This window comes from Hibiscus syriacus, unplaced genomic scaffold, assembly GCF_006381635.1.
Source record: "Hibiscus syriacus cultivar Baekdansim isolate YM2019G1 unplaced genomic scaffold, ASM638163v2 tig00110963_pilon, whole genome shotgun sequence".
NCBI lineage: Eukaryota > Viridiplantae > Streptophyta > Magnoliopsida > Malvales > Malvaceae > Hibiscus > Hibiscus syriacus.
Genome location: NW_024062936.1, coordinates 1,047,501 through 1,063,538, shown reverse-complemented (window position 1 = coordinate 1,063,538; position 16,038 = coordinate 1,047,501). Strand labels below are relative to the sequence as shown.

Sequence of the window (16,038 nt, the reverse complement as noted above, 5' to 3'; positions counted from 1 at the left end):
TAAAAAATTCAACAAGGTAAATGAAGTCGAATCCAATCCATTAACAACAAAGGAAAAAACGTATTTGAAGAATTGCTATTAAGGCACTCAATTCAAGATCAGGGAACACAATTAATTTCTCAACAATTACAATATAATAACCGATTGAATATCACGACAACCAATCAAATAGAAAAAGAAAACATATGAAAATTTTAATCTCTTGACCATAAATATTAAACTCAATTGATTCTTAATGATTCAACATAATTTGGTGATGACACCACTAGTTAGAATAAAATAAAATAATAAAAATACGAAAATAAACGAAGATCAAATCATAGATTTGCGGAAGCGTACTTGAATTAATTGATAAATAGAAATATTTGAGTCTTTCTTTGGTTGTGATAGGGTTTGCTCTTGTCGTAAAAACTCTCTGACGGGATAAAAGTAATACAAGTTAACCTATTTCTTGGAACCACTACCTATTTCTATAGATCGAATATTAAGTCAATCTATTAAGTATTTATAATTCTGCCCTCATCGAACTATAAATACAAATTAAGATATCTACACTTTAATTTCATGACACTTTAGTACCCACGACACATATAACATAAATGGTCACTTAATTTTGTATCATTCTTTATGATAACATTATACATTATACATTTGTGTACATTGATATGGATTTTAATCCAACAATTTATTCCTACATTCGTGTGTGTATATAATGAGTCGACCAATGAAAAAGTGGGGGAAATAGAGGAAAAAGTATAGTTCCTCGTGTAAAAAGAGATAAAAACAAAAGTAGAGGAAAAAAGAGAAAGTACCCATTGTGGGGCCTATTATACTTATGTTGATCAATCATCAATATTCGCTAGTTTCAGAATGCCGCCAAAGAAGCTTGTATATAAGCTCCTCGGCTCTCCCACTTCACAACTCCCCTTCCCTTTCTTCTCTGCTCATTTTCGTCTCGCCTTTGTTCTCCCTCAGACATAACACAAACACTTACGTTTCTCATTAAAAAAAAAAACCAGCATGGGAGGACCTCAACAGCGATTCCGTGGCGTTCGCCAAAGACATTGGGGTTCTTGGGTCTCTGAAATTCGACACCCCATCTTGTACTTTCCTCTAAACTGTTTTTTCTTTCTCTACTTTTTGATTATTTTCACATTCTTTCCTTAATGAGAAAACCGTGTCTTGTGTGTTTGCAGGAAGACTAGAATATGGCTAGGAACATTTGAAACGGCAGAGGATGCAGCAAGAGCGTATGACGAGGCGGCAAGGCTTATGTGCGGGGCCAAAGCACGAACCAATTTCCCATACAATCCCAATAACACCCAATATTCTTCATCAACGCTTCTCTCGGCTACCTTGGCAGCTAAGTTACATAAATGTCACATGGCAGCACTGCAGCTGGCAAAGAAAAATGCAGCAAAAGACTCTTATGCAACAACACAATGTCAAACTTCGGCTGTTCCCGGAAGCAATATTGAAGGAACCGATTGCTGGCGGCATCCGGAGAATAATTGGGAAGGAAACGAAGAAAGTCAAGTTGGGAGTGAAGAACAGTTCATCCCACTGGAAGATGATGATGTAGAGCAGATGATAGAGGAATTGCTTCATTATGGATCTATTGAACTTTGTCCTGTAGGTTCAACCTTTGTCTAAAATGCAAGCATTTCCCATACGTGTTAATGGAATTGCTTCTTTTTTATTTATTTATTTCCTATTTATTAGGGGATTAGATTTGATATATGCTACATATGCAATGGTTGATTTGCATGAAGTAGTGTGAATACATTAATGGAATAAAGCCCGAGTATAATTCTTTGGGAAGTAAAGAATAGTTCTTTTAAATTAAATCTATGTTTTTTATAATGAAAAGTACTGATAAAATTATTTTAATCTAACCTTTATTTTGATTAATTTTTTAAATAACGTTCATTTATTGATCATAATTATACATCACATTAGTCAAAGATAAATCAAACGAGTGTTGTATTGCGGTCACACTTCTCAAAAGTTTTAAATTCTCCCATAATTTAAATATTTTTTGTATTTTTCATTAATGATATAATTTAACATCATTAAATTTTTAATATAACTTTTTAATTTCACACCCAACATAAAATACTACATTCGTCGACGTTTTTCCTAAAAAATCACCGGTGATCGGTATATTTACCGATCATATTATATTTCCCGATCTAACACCCGTAGCATTAAAGCGCACTCCCTGTATCACACTATACGCTGACATGGCTTACACGTGGGTATAGCACGGCCCCTGATCCGCGCTATACGCCACGTAGGGGTATAGCGCTGCCCCTGCTCAACGCTATACCTGGGTTTGAATTATATTTAGCGCGGACCCTAGTCCACGTTATACCTTTATCTGAATAATTACATATAGCGCGGTGCAGGTACCGTGCCTTATATGGTTATAAATACCCTTCGCTCCCGTTAAATTTCTTACATCTCCTCACATCTCTCTCCTCTAACTTATAAATTAATACAACAATTCCGTCAACGAGTAATAATTTTGGTAATTTTCTCATATTTGATTTAGAAGTTCGTGCGATTTTTCGTTATAAATTTTATTATAAATTTTTTTTATTATACTTAGTGTTTATTATGATTATTTGAAAAAAAATATTATACTAATTATTTTCAATTAATTTTTATGTTTGTAAAATTGAAAAGCAGGAGCATACGTAAAAATAGTTTTTCGGTACAGGTAATAATATAAAATTATATTATTTAAATTATTTACGTTGATGTGTAAAAAATTTATTGTGTTATATTTTCGTTCATATATAATTTATTTAATCAGGTTTATTTCAGTTATTTTTTTTTGCAGATATAATATTGTCGCACTTTTAAACTCAAAGAATGACGTGACTTTCAGCTATTGTTTATTATGATGGTGAAATTCGAGAATATGAAACCGGCGTTGTTTTCGTATCAAATGAGCGTGTTAAAATATCATTAAAGAGAAACATAACTCTTGAGGAGCTGATAACGAAGATTTCGAGGAAGATTCATATTGGAAGTAGTAGAAGAATGTCGTCGTTGCAGTACAGATTTCCAACATCATTGTTGCCATTAACTTATATAACGTTTGAACTTTCGAACAATGATAATGTTCAAATGATGATTGAAGCTCAAAGTAATTATTCAGACACCGCTATTGAGATGTATGCACATTTTGTTCAAGTGCGTGCTATTCGGGGTCAATCTTTAAGCTCCCACTATGGGCTGGCTGAACAAGTTGATCAAGTTGACAGCCCGACTATAGTAATGTGTAATGATTTTAATGTCATAATGGGGAGACATTCATCCGCAACTCCTTATGATATGTACTGAGGTGGGTCCACGAACAATCTGTATGGCAACACCGCGTCCAGTTCAAGGGGAAGGCATTCATCTGCAAATTTCTTTGACCATATGGAGATGCCATCGACGCAACCATCTGTGCAGTTTCCATTTGACACGATGGCTTCAAGCTCCAGGGGGAGGCATTCGACTGCGAGCTTTTTCGATCTCAATGTCGATATGCCTTCCAGTTCAAGGGGAAGGCGTGCAAGTAGTAGGTTCTTCGACCTAAATGTGGAGAGCATGGATGAACTATCATCCCCACCAGAAGAACCGCTTCGTGAGCCTGGTGCGGATGGTGCTGAGACTGGACTATTCATTCACACAGAATCACCGCAATTCAACTCCGATGATGATGAAGTTCCAGGAAATGTGGCACAAACTGACCCTCTTGCACACATGTATGAAGCTGATTATGGTGCAATGTATAGGCCAGAATTTGCGGATATGCATCATCTCGGTGACTATGGATATTACTCATCAATAAATAATGGTGAGTTATATTTAGGCATGGAGTTTTCAAGCAAAGAAGAAGTGGTGATGGCTATAACAAATTATAATATCCGTAATTCTGTTCAGTCCAGAGTATTAAATAAAGTAAAATGCTTAAATAAATTAAATACATAATATTAAAAATATTATAAAACATACCTTAAATAGAGATAGTATTTGAGAATATTTGAGAGAATATGGTGTGATGAAAGTAATAGAGGATGTGGTATTTATAGGGAGGATTGGGGGGTAATTAAAGGTATAGCGCGCCCTCTGTACCGAACTATACCCCACGTGTCAGATAAACAGTTATAGCACGGATTAGGGGCCGTGTTATACCCACGTGTAAGTCATATCAGCGTATAACGCGGTATAGGGGGCACGCTATACCCCACGTGGCGCCAAATCAGCATATAGAGAGCGGGGCAGGGAGCGCGCTTTACTACTACGGGTGTTAGATCGGGAAATATAATCTGACCGGTGTTAGATCGATAAATATACCGATCACCGGTGATTTTTCGGAAAAAACACCACATTCGTCTCTAATATAAATCATATTTTTAAAAACAGATATAGTGAAATCATTTCTGTTTTACATAAAATATCCTGTAAATTAATATGTTTTATTAAAAAATTAAACATAAATGAATTTTAATTAAAATTTTTAAAGTATTTTATAATAGAAAAAGACGGAGTTTTTATTATTTTATAGTATTTTAGTTTATTAATCCAGAATCATCAATACCTTGATTAGAGGTTGAGTATGAAATTCTACTAACAATTTTTTTTTATAAATTAAATTTATTTAATCTTTTTAATCATTGACTAAAATTAAATAATTAATTGGCTAAAATAAGCTTATTAATTTCCATTGTGGAATATATTTTCTACGTCCATTTAAGCTAAGATTAATAATCGAGATTATTTATGACTCTAAATATTTTTTTAATTATTTTTTAAATACAATAAAAATGATTGCCTTCGTTTTTATTAATCTACTCATGCTCAATGATAAATCATGGGACTTATTTTTATCACCCCAAACATTTTTTAAAATTATTATTTTTAATTGTTTTACAAATTTAAAAGTACAATACATATGTACAATATTGATGATTACATTTTTTTAATCTTTTAAAAAGAATAGTTCTTTTAAGATAAATATCTGTCTCTATCCGATTGAACATAAATATGATGAGATAATATATTAAGCAATGATCGAGAAAAACCAAATCTTGATTTAATATCAGATATTAACGGTCGAATAATTTACATCACATGATTAATTTTTTAATTATTTATAAATTTTATAAATATTTCAAGAATATTTAAAATAAAAAATATTATAAAACGTATATAATATAATGAAAATAATTTTATAAATTTTCATATAAATAATTTTAGTTTAACATTAGCCGTTAAAATATCAGAAAATATATCATAAGAATAATTTTATAAAATTTAGATATTATAATATTGGTAATAATGTGTCAAATAATGTTATATTATGATAATGGTCAATTACACCATTCCTCATTGAATTTTATTTTTTCTCCTATTTTACTAGTCCTATTTTCAATTATTCTATTTTACTCACTGAACTTTGAGACCGAACCACCACCATCAACGATGGTAGACTGGAATGAAAAATAACATGGTGACCGGCGGTTACAATCGATCACCTTATTTACAAAATAGAGAGAAAAAATGGGAGGAAAGAAGAGGATTTGAAACACTTCATTTTGGTGTATATTTGAGTTTTTCAAAACGATGTCGTTTTGATGCTTGTGTCATGTTATAACACCGTGAAAAAGTTAATCACAAAGTGAGAAAAATAATTTAATCTATAAAATTCAGTGAGCAAAATAGAAAAACTGAAAGTGCAATAAATAAAATAGGAGAAAGTGTGAAGTTTAATGATCAACGGTATGATTTATCATTATAATAAATAATTCTCTCTTAGATATTCCGAGAAACTAAATGCTCCGACCGATTAGAATGTTTCTAGCTAATAAGACTTTTTTTTTTTGTTAAAAACTTAAATATATTTAATTATTTAAATAAAAAATAAGTGTAAGAAAATCTTAAAAAAATCACTTAGTTTTTACACGCGTGATAAAGACGGAGAAAATAAATTCAGTTAAAAAATATTTAGAATAAAAAGATTATTTTAATTTTTAATTTTTTTTCTTTCCAAAAGAATGTAAAGATAATTTGTCCTATACAAAGATCCATTCACCGCATGATTGATGGCATGCAACGCCCCCTTTTGCGTTACGATTTCTACAACGAAAGAGAATCGCGCTCCATCGATCGTTTAGTTTTCGGGTTATTTTTAGGGTACACTGGATTCGTATATATATTTACTCCAACTCTCACTTAATCATTCAAGCTGTGTGATTTGTCAAACAAGTTCAGTATTTTACTAACAAACAAAATCCAAATCCAAAAAAAAAAAAAACAACAATTCTTTTGGAAGAGAAAGAGTCATTAAAAAAGCTTTAAATAAGACTCCAAGTTAGTAGCTTTGTTTTGATATAACACTAACTGATTCACTGTGAAAACAAGAGCCAAAAAAAAAGATGGTGGACATAGACGACTCTTTGCAGGAAATCAAGAACGAGAATGTCGATCTTGTAAGGAAATATATATATTTGGGAGTATTTGCAAACACAGGATTGTTTGATGGTTTTGTGTGTGGTTGTAGGAGCGAATTCCCGTTCAAGAAGTGTTTGAGCAGTTGAATTGAACCAAGGAAGGCTTGATCACCGAGGAAGGACTGAAGAGACTGCAAATCCTTGGCACGAACAAACTCGAAGAGAAGAGAAAGAGTGTAAGTTTTGCTATTCTGTTTCCCCATTTTTTTTCCCATTCTCACACACATATATATATATATATATTAATAGATATATAAATGTGGAGAGGAGTTTATTAGTGTTGAATAAATTTCAAACTGGAAAGCAAGCTTTTGAAGTTCTTGGGATTCATGTGGAATCCTCTCTCATGGGTTATGAAGATTGCAGCAATCATGGCCATTGCTTTGGCCAATGGAGGAGTATTCATCCTTCTCTTTTCTAGCACTTGCATTGCAGTTTGATAAACAAATCTTTTAACTCAATAAACAAAAAAAAAATGCAGGGCAAGCCCTCAGATTGGCAAGATTTCGTTGGTATCACCGCATTGCTTATCATTAACTCCACCATCAGTTTCATTGAAGAGAACAATGCGGGCAATGCTGCTGCCGCACTTATGGCTGGTCTTGCTCCCAAAGCCAAGGTGGCTTAAGCTTGTTTACATCATTAATTGGACGACACAAGCATATTCTGCATACTTGAGCTGATGTTTCATTTGAATGGCTTATATAGGTCTTACGAAATGGGAAATGGGGTGAGCAAGAAGCTGCGATCTTGGTACCCGGAGATATCATCAGCATCAAATTGGGAGATATTATCCCGGCAGATGCTCGTCTCCTCGAAGGTGATTCGCTCAAGGTCGATCAATCTGCCGTAACTGGTGAGTCTTTGCCGGTAAACAAGAACCCAGGTGATGGGTTATACTCGGGTTCTACTGTCAAGCAAGGTGAGCTTGAGGCTGTTGTTATCGCTACCGACGTTCATACCTTCTTTGGTAAAGCTGCTCACCTGGTAGATAGCACCAACAACGTAGGGCACTTCCAGAAGGTAATCTAACAAGATTATAAGTTCACACAAGCTTATAATTCTGCAGCTATGTCCTTCATTTGTATCTGATGTAGTGATGTGTGCGCTGCATGTTAATTGATTGATCAGGTGCTGACAGCAATCGGGAACTTCTGCATATGCTCAATTGCATTGGGCATGTTCATTGAGATTATAGTGATGTATCCGATCCAACGTCGAAAATATAGGAATGGAATTGATAATCTCTTGGTTCTTCTCATCGGAGGGATTCCTATCGCCATGCCAACAGTTTTATCAGTCACGATGGCCATCAGGTCTCACCGGCTTTCTCAACAAGGAGCTATTACAAAGAGAATGACAGCTATTGAGGAAATGGCAGGAATGGATGTACTCTGCAGTGACAAGACTGGGACACTTACTTTAAACAAGATTACTGTAGACGAGCATGGTTGAGGTTGGTCTATGAATTCGATGGAAATTATTGATAAAAACCTGGTTATTTTACGGATTCACATTCAAAAGCAATCATTAACTAAGAACCGTAACATACCAAGTTAATCAAAGAAATAATTCATTTCTTCAAAAACCATAACTCATTGATCATAAAACTGAAATTTCAGGTATTTGCAAAGGGTGTTGATAAGGAAATGCTTCTTTTACTCGCCGCAAGGGCCTCTAGGGTTGAGAACCAAGATGCTATTAATGCCCCATTGTTGGAATGGTAGGTGACCCCAAGGAGGTAAACTATTATTGCTTGTGTATCTCAGTCCATTTCCATTAATTTTTTTTAGTCCTTTCAGTTTAGGACTGCAAAGCCTTTCTGATGGAATCTGAATCTAGTTCATGTTATGCAAATAACTCTTACATTTTATATACAGGCTAGATAGGGTATCACTGAGGTGCATTTCTTCCCTTTTAACCCGGTTGACAAGCGTACAGCCATGACATATATTGACTCTGATGGCTCCTGGCATCGAGTCAGCAAAGGTGCACCAGAGCAGGTAATAAACAGCAGCAGCTTGTACAACATTTTTCTCTTCTTGGCTTTGCTTTTTTGCTTCTGATCTTTACCTGACATCTCTATCAGATTATTGAACTCTGCGTCCTTCGAGAAGACGTGAAGAAGAAAGCGCATGATATCATTGATAAATTTGCTGATCGTGGACTTCGTTCTCTTGGTGTGGCTATACAAGTGAGTTTGTATGCGGTTTTTCTTCATATTTATGTTTTATTTTAAGATGCAATTGGAAGAAAAGCTTATGGTGGAACAAACTTGTTTGGATTTTTAGACTGTTCCCGAGAAAACCAAGGACAACCCAGAAAGTCTCTTGGAGTTTGTGGGTCTTTTACCTCTTTTCGATCCTCCAAGACATGATAGTGCCGAGACAATTAGTCGTGCACTCCATCTTGGTGTCAATGTCAAGATGATAACTGGTGATCAGTTGGTGATTGGTAAGGAAACGGGTAGGAGGCTTGGCATGGGAACCAACATGTATCCATAATCTTCACTCCTTGGCCAAAATAAAGATGAAAGAGTCGACACAGTCGACGTTGATGAGCTTTTTGAAAAGGCTGATGGATTTGCTGGAGTTTTCCCAGGTAATTGAATTGATAAACAATTTGTTTTCTATAAAAAAAAACTATCATCCTAGTCTTGTCCTAACTAATGAACTTACCATCCAGAGCACAAATATGATATTGTGAAGAGGCTACAAGAAAGGAAACATATTTGTGGCATGACCGGAGATGGTGTGAATGATGCACCAGCCCTTAAGAAGGCAGACATTGGAATAGCAGTCGATGATGCAACCGATGCTGCTCGAAGTGCATCAGATATAGAATTATCAGAACCTGGACTGAGTGTGATTGTTAGTGCTGTTTTAACAAGCAGAGCAATTTTCCAGGGAATGAAAAACTATACCATCTATGCCGTCTCCATCACTATCCGTATCGTGCTCGGTTTCATGCTGCTTGCTCTAATTTGGAAGTTTGACTTGTTGAATCAAAATAGAGTAAAAACTCTAATTGATCAAAAAAATAACTCTCTTTAGAATAATCTCACAAAATTGCAAAAGGGAAGAACTCTCAAGAAAGCTTTCAAATGCTTATAATTAAGCTTTGATTGTTGGATGATAAAACTCAAATACAAGTAGGGTATTTATAGGTTACAAGAAACAATCTAAACCACTCATTAAAATAAACACTAAATAATCTAAACCATTAAAATTAAAACATGAGAAAAATACTTAATTTTCACCTAACTAAATTGATGTAAGCAATGACATCAAAACTAAATTGATGTAAGCAATGACATCAAATTAATTTAGGTGTGAACATATAGGCTAATATTGAATTTTCAACACTCCCCCTCAATGTTAGCCTCCATTCTTTGAATCACGCCATGCTGACGACGGAAATGTTCAAACTTTCCAACACTCAAGCTTTTTGTAAACAAGTCAGCAATTTGCTCATCTGTCTTGATTTGCCTCATCTCAATCTCTTCTTGCAAAACTTTTTCCCTAACAAAGTGGTAATGTACTTCCACATGTTTAGTTCTTGCATGAAAGACAGGATTCTCCGCTAGCCGAATTGCCGATTGGTTGTCACAATACAACGGAATTGCATAATCTACTGGTTGATGTAGATTATTCATCAACTGTATCAACCATGTACTCTCTTGAGCTGCCATTGCTGCTGCTCGATACTCAGCTTCAGTGGTTGACAATGATACCGTTGGTTGTCTTTTGCTACACCAAGAAATTGTTCCGGAGCCAAGCTTAAAACATACCCAGTTGTTGATCTCCTGGTGTCATGATCTCCTGCATAATCAGCATCACAATAACCAACTAACTTGCAGTCTTCACCTTTCTTGTACAAAAGACCATAGTCAATTGTATTCTTCACATATCTCAGTATTCGTCGAACTGCTTCCAAATGAGGCTTCTTTGGATTTTGCATATACCGACTCATCACACCAACTGCATAAGAAATGTCAGGTCGGGTCAAGGTTAAGTAGATCAGACTACCTACCAATTGTCGATACATTGTTGCATCTTCCAAATCTTTTCCTTCATGTGCACACATTTTGATATTTGGTTCCATTGGCGTTGAAGTTGACTTGCATTCGAGCATTCCAAACCTCTTCAGTAAATCTTTAGCATATTTCTGTTGACATAGAAATATTCCTTCGTGTGTACGATCAACCTCTAGACCAAGGAAGTGCTTAAGTTGTCCAAGTTCCTTCATCTGGAAACGAACTGATAAATTCTCCTTCGTCTGAAGAATTTATGCCTCATCATCACCGTTATGATTAAGTCATCCACGTACACTAGCACGATAGCTAGCTTACCTTCATTGGCTTTGACAAACAAGCTAGAATCTGCAGGTGTTACTGAATAACCACTTTTCGTTAGAAATTCAGCAATCTTACCATACCACGCCCTAGGTGCTTGTTTCAATCCGTAGAGTGCTTTTCACAGCTTACACACATATTCAGTATGATCTTGACTCTGAAAACCCATTGGTTGGGTCATGTAGATCTCTCGATCTAGCTCTCCATGAAGAAAAGCATTCTTTACATCCATCTGCCACAAGTTCCAGTCTTTGTTGGCTGCAAGTGCAAGTAAGACTCGTACGGTTGTAAGTTTCGCCACTGGACTAAATGTTTCATCATAGTCTAATCCATACTGTTGAGAGAAACCACGAGCTACCAATCGCGCTTTGTACCTCTCGATTAACCCATCTGGACGGCGCTTTATCTTGTAAACCCATTTGCAAGATATGAGTTTCACATCTTTTATCTTTGGTACAATATCCCAAGTTTGATTTTGCTGAAGTGCATCGATCTCTTCTTTCATAGCTGTCATCCACTCAGAACTCTTCGATGCTTCTTCGAACGTCTCAGGCTCCGTTGCTTCTTCAATTATGGCTGCATTGGCATATTTGGGATTTGGCCTTCGTATTCTTGTTGACCTTCGAAGTTGAGATTGTGGAATTGATTCTTCTGTTTCACTAGGCCCACCTTCTTCGTTTGGTTGTTGATACACGCCAGTTTGCCACGGATTCTGAGTCACTCTTTGTTCGACATCATCGCCATTTGGATCTTCTGATTCATCTGAACTTGTTTGAAGTTGAACATCATGCTCCCCCATCTTTTGTTGTAGTTTGTCTCCAAATTCTCTCGAATCTGGCAACACCTCCTTCTCTGAGGACCACCAAGAAGATGCTTCATCAAATACCACATTTCGTGACGTGTAGCATCTTCCACTAATTGGATCACAACATTTCCACCCCTTTCTCTGGCTATCATATCCCACAAAGATACATCTAACAACTTTCTTGTCAAATTTGCTCCGTAAATGATCAGGAACAAACACATAACATACACAGCCAAATACTCGAAAGTAGCTAACTGTAGGTTTTATGTTCCATAGTTTCTCAAAGGGTGAAACAAATCCTAACCTTGGTTGAGGAAGTCTGTTGATCACAAAGGCTGCAGTCCTCATTGCTTCAGCCCAAAACCTTCCAGATACGTTCTTTGCATGTAACATACTTCGACAAATTTCTGCAAGATGCCGGTTTTTTCTTTCCGCTACACCATTCTGTTGTGGCGTGTTGGCACAAGTGTACTGATGACGTATTCGACATTCCCTTAGGTATTGAGAGAACTCGTTTGATCTATATTCTCCTCCGTTGTCTATGCGCAAGCAGCATATCTTCTTTCCCACTTCTCCTTCAGCTGAGTCTCTGAACTCTTTAAACTTTGAGAAAGTATCAGATTTTTCTTTCATAAAGAAAACCCACACATACCTGGAGAAGTCATCAATGAATGTTACCATGTACCGCATACCGCTAATTGACTGTTGCTTAACCGGTCCGAACACATCAGAGTGAACCAACTTCAAAGGTTCTTTTCCTTTAAACTTCGACTCGTCATATGGTAATTGGTGTGCTTTACCATACTGGCATCCCGCACAGACCGTGTCTGTTCTCACGTCTAGTTGAGGAAGCCCCTTAAGCATAGACTTCTTCACCATCACACTTAGCTTGGAATAGCTAACGTGACCTAACCGCATGTGCCATAGATCTGATGTCTCATTTTTCCTTGTCCTGTCCACATATGCAGACTCTGCTGACATCACGTAAATTGATTCCAAACGTCGTCCCTCCATTGTTGGTGTTTCTGTGATTTTGACGTCACGATAAACCTTCACGTCTTGGGGACCAAATAAGACATAATGGCCTGATGATGTTAGTTGAGCCACATATAGCAAATTTTTCTTCATTCCTGGGACATGGTAAACATCTTGGAGTTGCACCTGGTTAGTATTATATCGAGGAGTAACTATTGTCTTACCGATGTGAGTTATCGGTAACCTTGAGTTGTCAGCTGTCACCACCACACGACCTCCATTGTACTCAGACAGGTTTTGCAACTTCTGTTTGTCACCCATCATATGATTTGAGCAGCCAGAATCTACGATCCAATCATTCTTGTAGTCAATCCGTTCTGGTGTTGTTACCGTGAGAGCTAATTCTTCTTCCTCCGTAGCAAATAACGCTTCAGCATCCCAACCATCTTCACTATTCTCCTTCGAACAAGAAGTAGCAGTATTACTTTCAACAGGCTTTTTCTTGGTCCAACAGTCTTTTGCCATGTGGCCCATCTTCCCACAATTGTAACACTTGCCATCGAACTTTCTACTATTACCGCGATTCTTGGAAGCTCCCCCTGAATGAGGGCCTCCCTTTCCTTGGTAATTTTTCACCTTGTCACCATCCTTTTTAGATCCATTGCCAGTATACCGCTGAAAAGTGCCTCTGCTTTTGCTGGTGTAGAGCGCTTCCTCTTCACCCTTCAACGAGACTCCTCCCATTTGCTTGGCCATGGCTTCTTGACCTGCAAGCAAATTTTCGAACTCAACAAGCGATGGTTGTGTCGGCCATCCCTGTACAGCGGCAACAAACCCTCGATATTCGGGTCTCAAACCATGGACAATTATTCTTTTTATCCTGGCTTCCCCAATAGCAGCTGTCGGATCTAATTCTGAAATTTCACGGCATATCGACTTCACCTTGTGAAAGTATTGGGCAACCGCCATGTCGCGTTGCGCCATTGATAGAAGTTCATTCTCGAGAAGTTGCAATTTTGTATCGTTCCTCTTCGAAAAGAGTGTAACAAAAGTGTCCCATGCTTCCTTTGGTGTTTTAGCATCCCGGATGTGCTCCAACATTTCTTCTTCAATTGTGGTCTTTAAAGCAAACATTGCTTTGCCTGCTTTAATTTTCCACTTTCGCAAGATTCCATTGGCATCTTCTGTCGCCGGTTGCGTAACTTCACCACCACCGACAACCTCCCAAAGGTCTTGACCTTGTAAGTATGACTCCATACATGTTGCCCACGTGTTGTAGTTTTTGTTGTTGAGCTTCTTGATTCCTCCAACTACTTGAAGATCACCCATCTTAACGGCAAGGCTTTGACTACACCGAACAAGCTTGAGTAACAAACGTGCAGAGTACTAAATTACTCTAAACACAAAGAAGCTCCATAAGGTTTGTAATAACCTCGACAATAACTAAAGAAATATTTTCTGATGTGGAAGATCAGTTAAAAACTGCAGCCACAGAGCATACTCAGAATTTCAAGAGATCTTAAAAAACGTGGCTCGGATACCAATTGTTGAATCAAAATAGAGTAAAAACTCTAATTTATCAAAAAAAAAACTCTCTTTAGAATAATCTCACAAAATTGCAAAAGGGAAGAACTCTCAAGAAAGCTTTCAAATGCTTATAATTAAGCTTTGATTGTTGGATGATAAAACTCAAATACAAGTAGGGTATTTATAGGTTACAAGAAACAATCTAAACCACTCATTAAAATAAACACTAAATAATCTAAACCATTAAAATTAAAACATGAGAAAAATACTTAATTTTCACCTAACTAAATTGATGTAAGCAATGACATCAAAACTAAATTGATGTAAGCAATGACATCAAATTAATTTAGGTGTGAACATATAGGCTAATATTGAATTTTCAACATGACTTCTCCCCTTTCATGGTTTTGATCATTGCTATACTCAACGACGGAACTATTATGACCATCTCCAAGGACAGGGTTAAGCCATCTCCTGTGCCTGACTCATGGAAGCTCAAGGAGATCTTTGCCACTGGCGTTGTCCTTGGAACCTATCTTGCCTGCATGACTGTTCTTTTCTTCTGGGCTGCTAACAAATCCGATTTCTTTTCGGTAAGAAAAAGAACTCTTTACATTCTCCTTGAAGCCATACTATGAACCACAAAGCAACCATTAAAGGTTTATCATTATTGCAGTTGAAGTTTGGGGGTAAAATCCATTCGGAACAATCAGGATGAACTTACAGCAGCTATCTCCAAGTGAGTATCGTGAACCAGGCACTCATCTTTGTCACTCGTTCTCAGAGCTGGTCTTTTATCGAGCGCCCCGGTCTCTTGCTAGTGGTTGCTTTCATTCTAGCACAATTGGTGAGTTCTTTAAAATTCCAATCCCGGTTGCTTGACATCATTGCAGAATTCTTTATACAAGAATAGCTGACTGATATTTTTTTTGTCTGGTGTTCAACTTTCTAAGGTGGCTACTGTGCTTTCTGTTTATGCACAATGGGAATTCGCTAGAATTAAAAGCATTGGATGGGGTTGGGCTGGTGTCATTTGGCTCTACAGTTTAATTGCCTACTTCCCACTCGATGTTCTCAAGTTCATAACCCGGTATTCGTTAAGCGGAAAGGCCTGGGATAATCTTCTTCAGAACAAGGTATGCAAAACCATTTACCTTTAATGAAAACTGAAACAATGAATGAAAGTTGTTTTTCTCTTTTTGATATTGACCATCCCTTTCATATTTGCACACATCATACATAGACCGCTTTCACAACAAAGAAGGATTATGGAAAGGGAAAGAGGGAAGCACAATGGGCTACGGCACAACGGACCCTTTACGGATTACAGGCTCCCGGAACTGAAGAAATCTTGAATGAGAAGAGCAGCTACCGAGAGTTGTCGGAGATCGCCGAACAAGCCAAGAAGCGTACTGAAGTATGTTGAAAATTCAATATTAGCCTAAATAAGTTCACACCTAAATTAATTTGATGTCATTGCTTACATCAATTTAGTTTTGATGTCATTGCTTACATCAATTTAGTTAGGTGAAAATTACGTATTTTTCTCATGTTTTAATTTCAATGGTTTAGATTATTTAGTGCTTATTTTAATGAGTGGTTTAGATTGTTTCTTGTAACCTATAAATACCATACTTGTATTTAAGTTTTATCATCCAACAATCAAAGCTTAATTATAAGCATTTGAAAGCTTTCTTAAGAGTTCTTCCCTTTTGCAATTTTGTGAGATTATTCTAAAGAGTTTTTTCTTCTTCTCGATCAATTAGAGTTTTTACTCTATTTTGATTCAACAATTGGTATCAGATCCACGTTTTTAAGGTCTCTTGAAATTCTGAGTATGCTCTGTGGCTGTAGTTTTTAACTGATCT

The 16,038-nt window shown here is 36.6% G+C and overlaps 1 protein-coding gene and 1 pseudogene across 1 annotated transcript; both read left to right on the top strand.

Annotated features, from left to right (window-relative positions):
• The first annotated feature begins 937 nt into the window (after positions 1–937).
• Positions 938–1,692, top strand: LOC120148583 (ethylene-responsive transcription factor ERF003-like). The gene is made up of 2 exons (XM_039161661.1): positions 938–1,103; positions 1,197–1,692. The coding sequence occupies exons 1-2, from the start codon at positions 1,021–1,023 to the stop codon at positions 1,651–1,653; spliced, it is 540 nt and encodes a 179-aa protein (XP_039017592.1). The 5' UTR covers positions 938–1,020; the 3' UTR covers positions 1,654–1,692.
• Positions 1,693–6,434: 4,742 nt separating this feature from the next.
• Positions 6,435–16,038, top strand: part of LOC120148563 — a 14,487-nt pseudogene continuing 4,883 nt past the window's right edge.

Bases quoted from the DNA above. Each gene is read 5' to 3' on its own strand.
- LOC120148583 (XM_039161661.1), top strand. From the start codon at position 1,021: ATGGGAGGACCTCAACAGCGATTCCGTGGCGTTCGCCAAAGACATTGG. The intron at 1,104-1,196 runs GTACTTTCCTCT...GTGTGTTTGCAG, and splicing joins GAAATTCGACACCCCATCTT to GAAGACTAGAATATGGCTAG.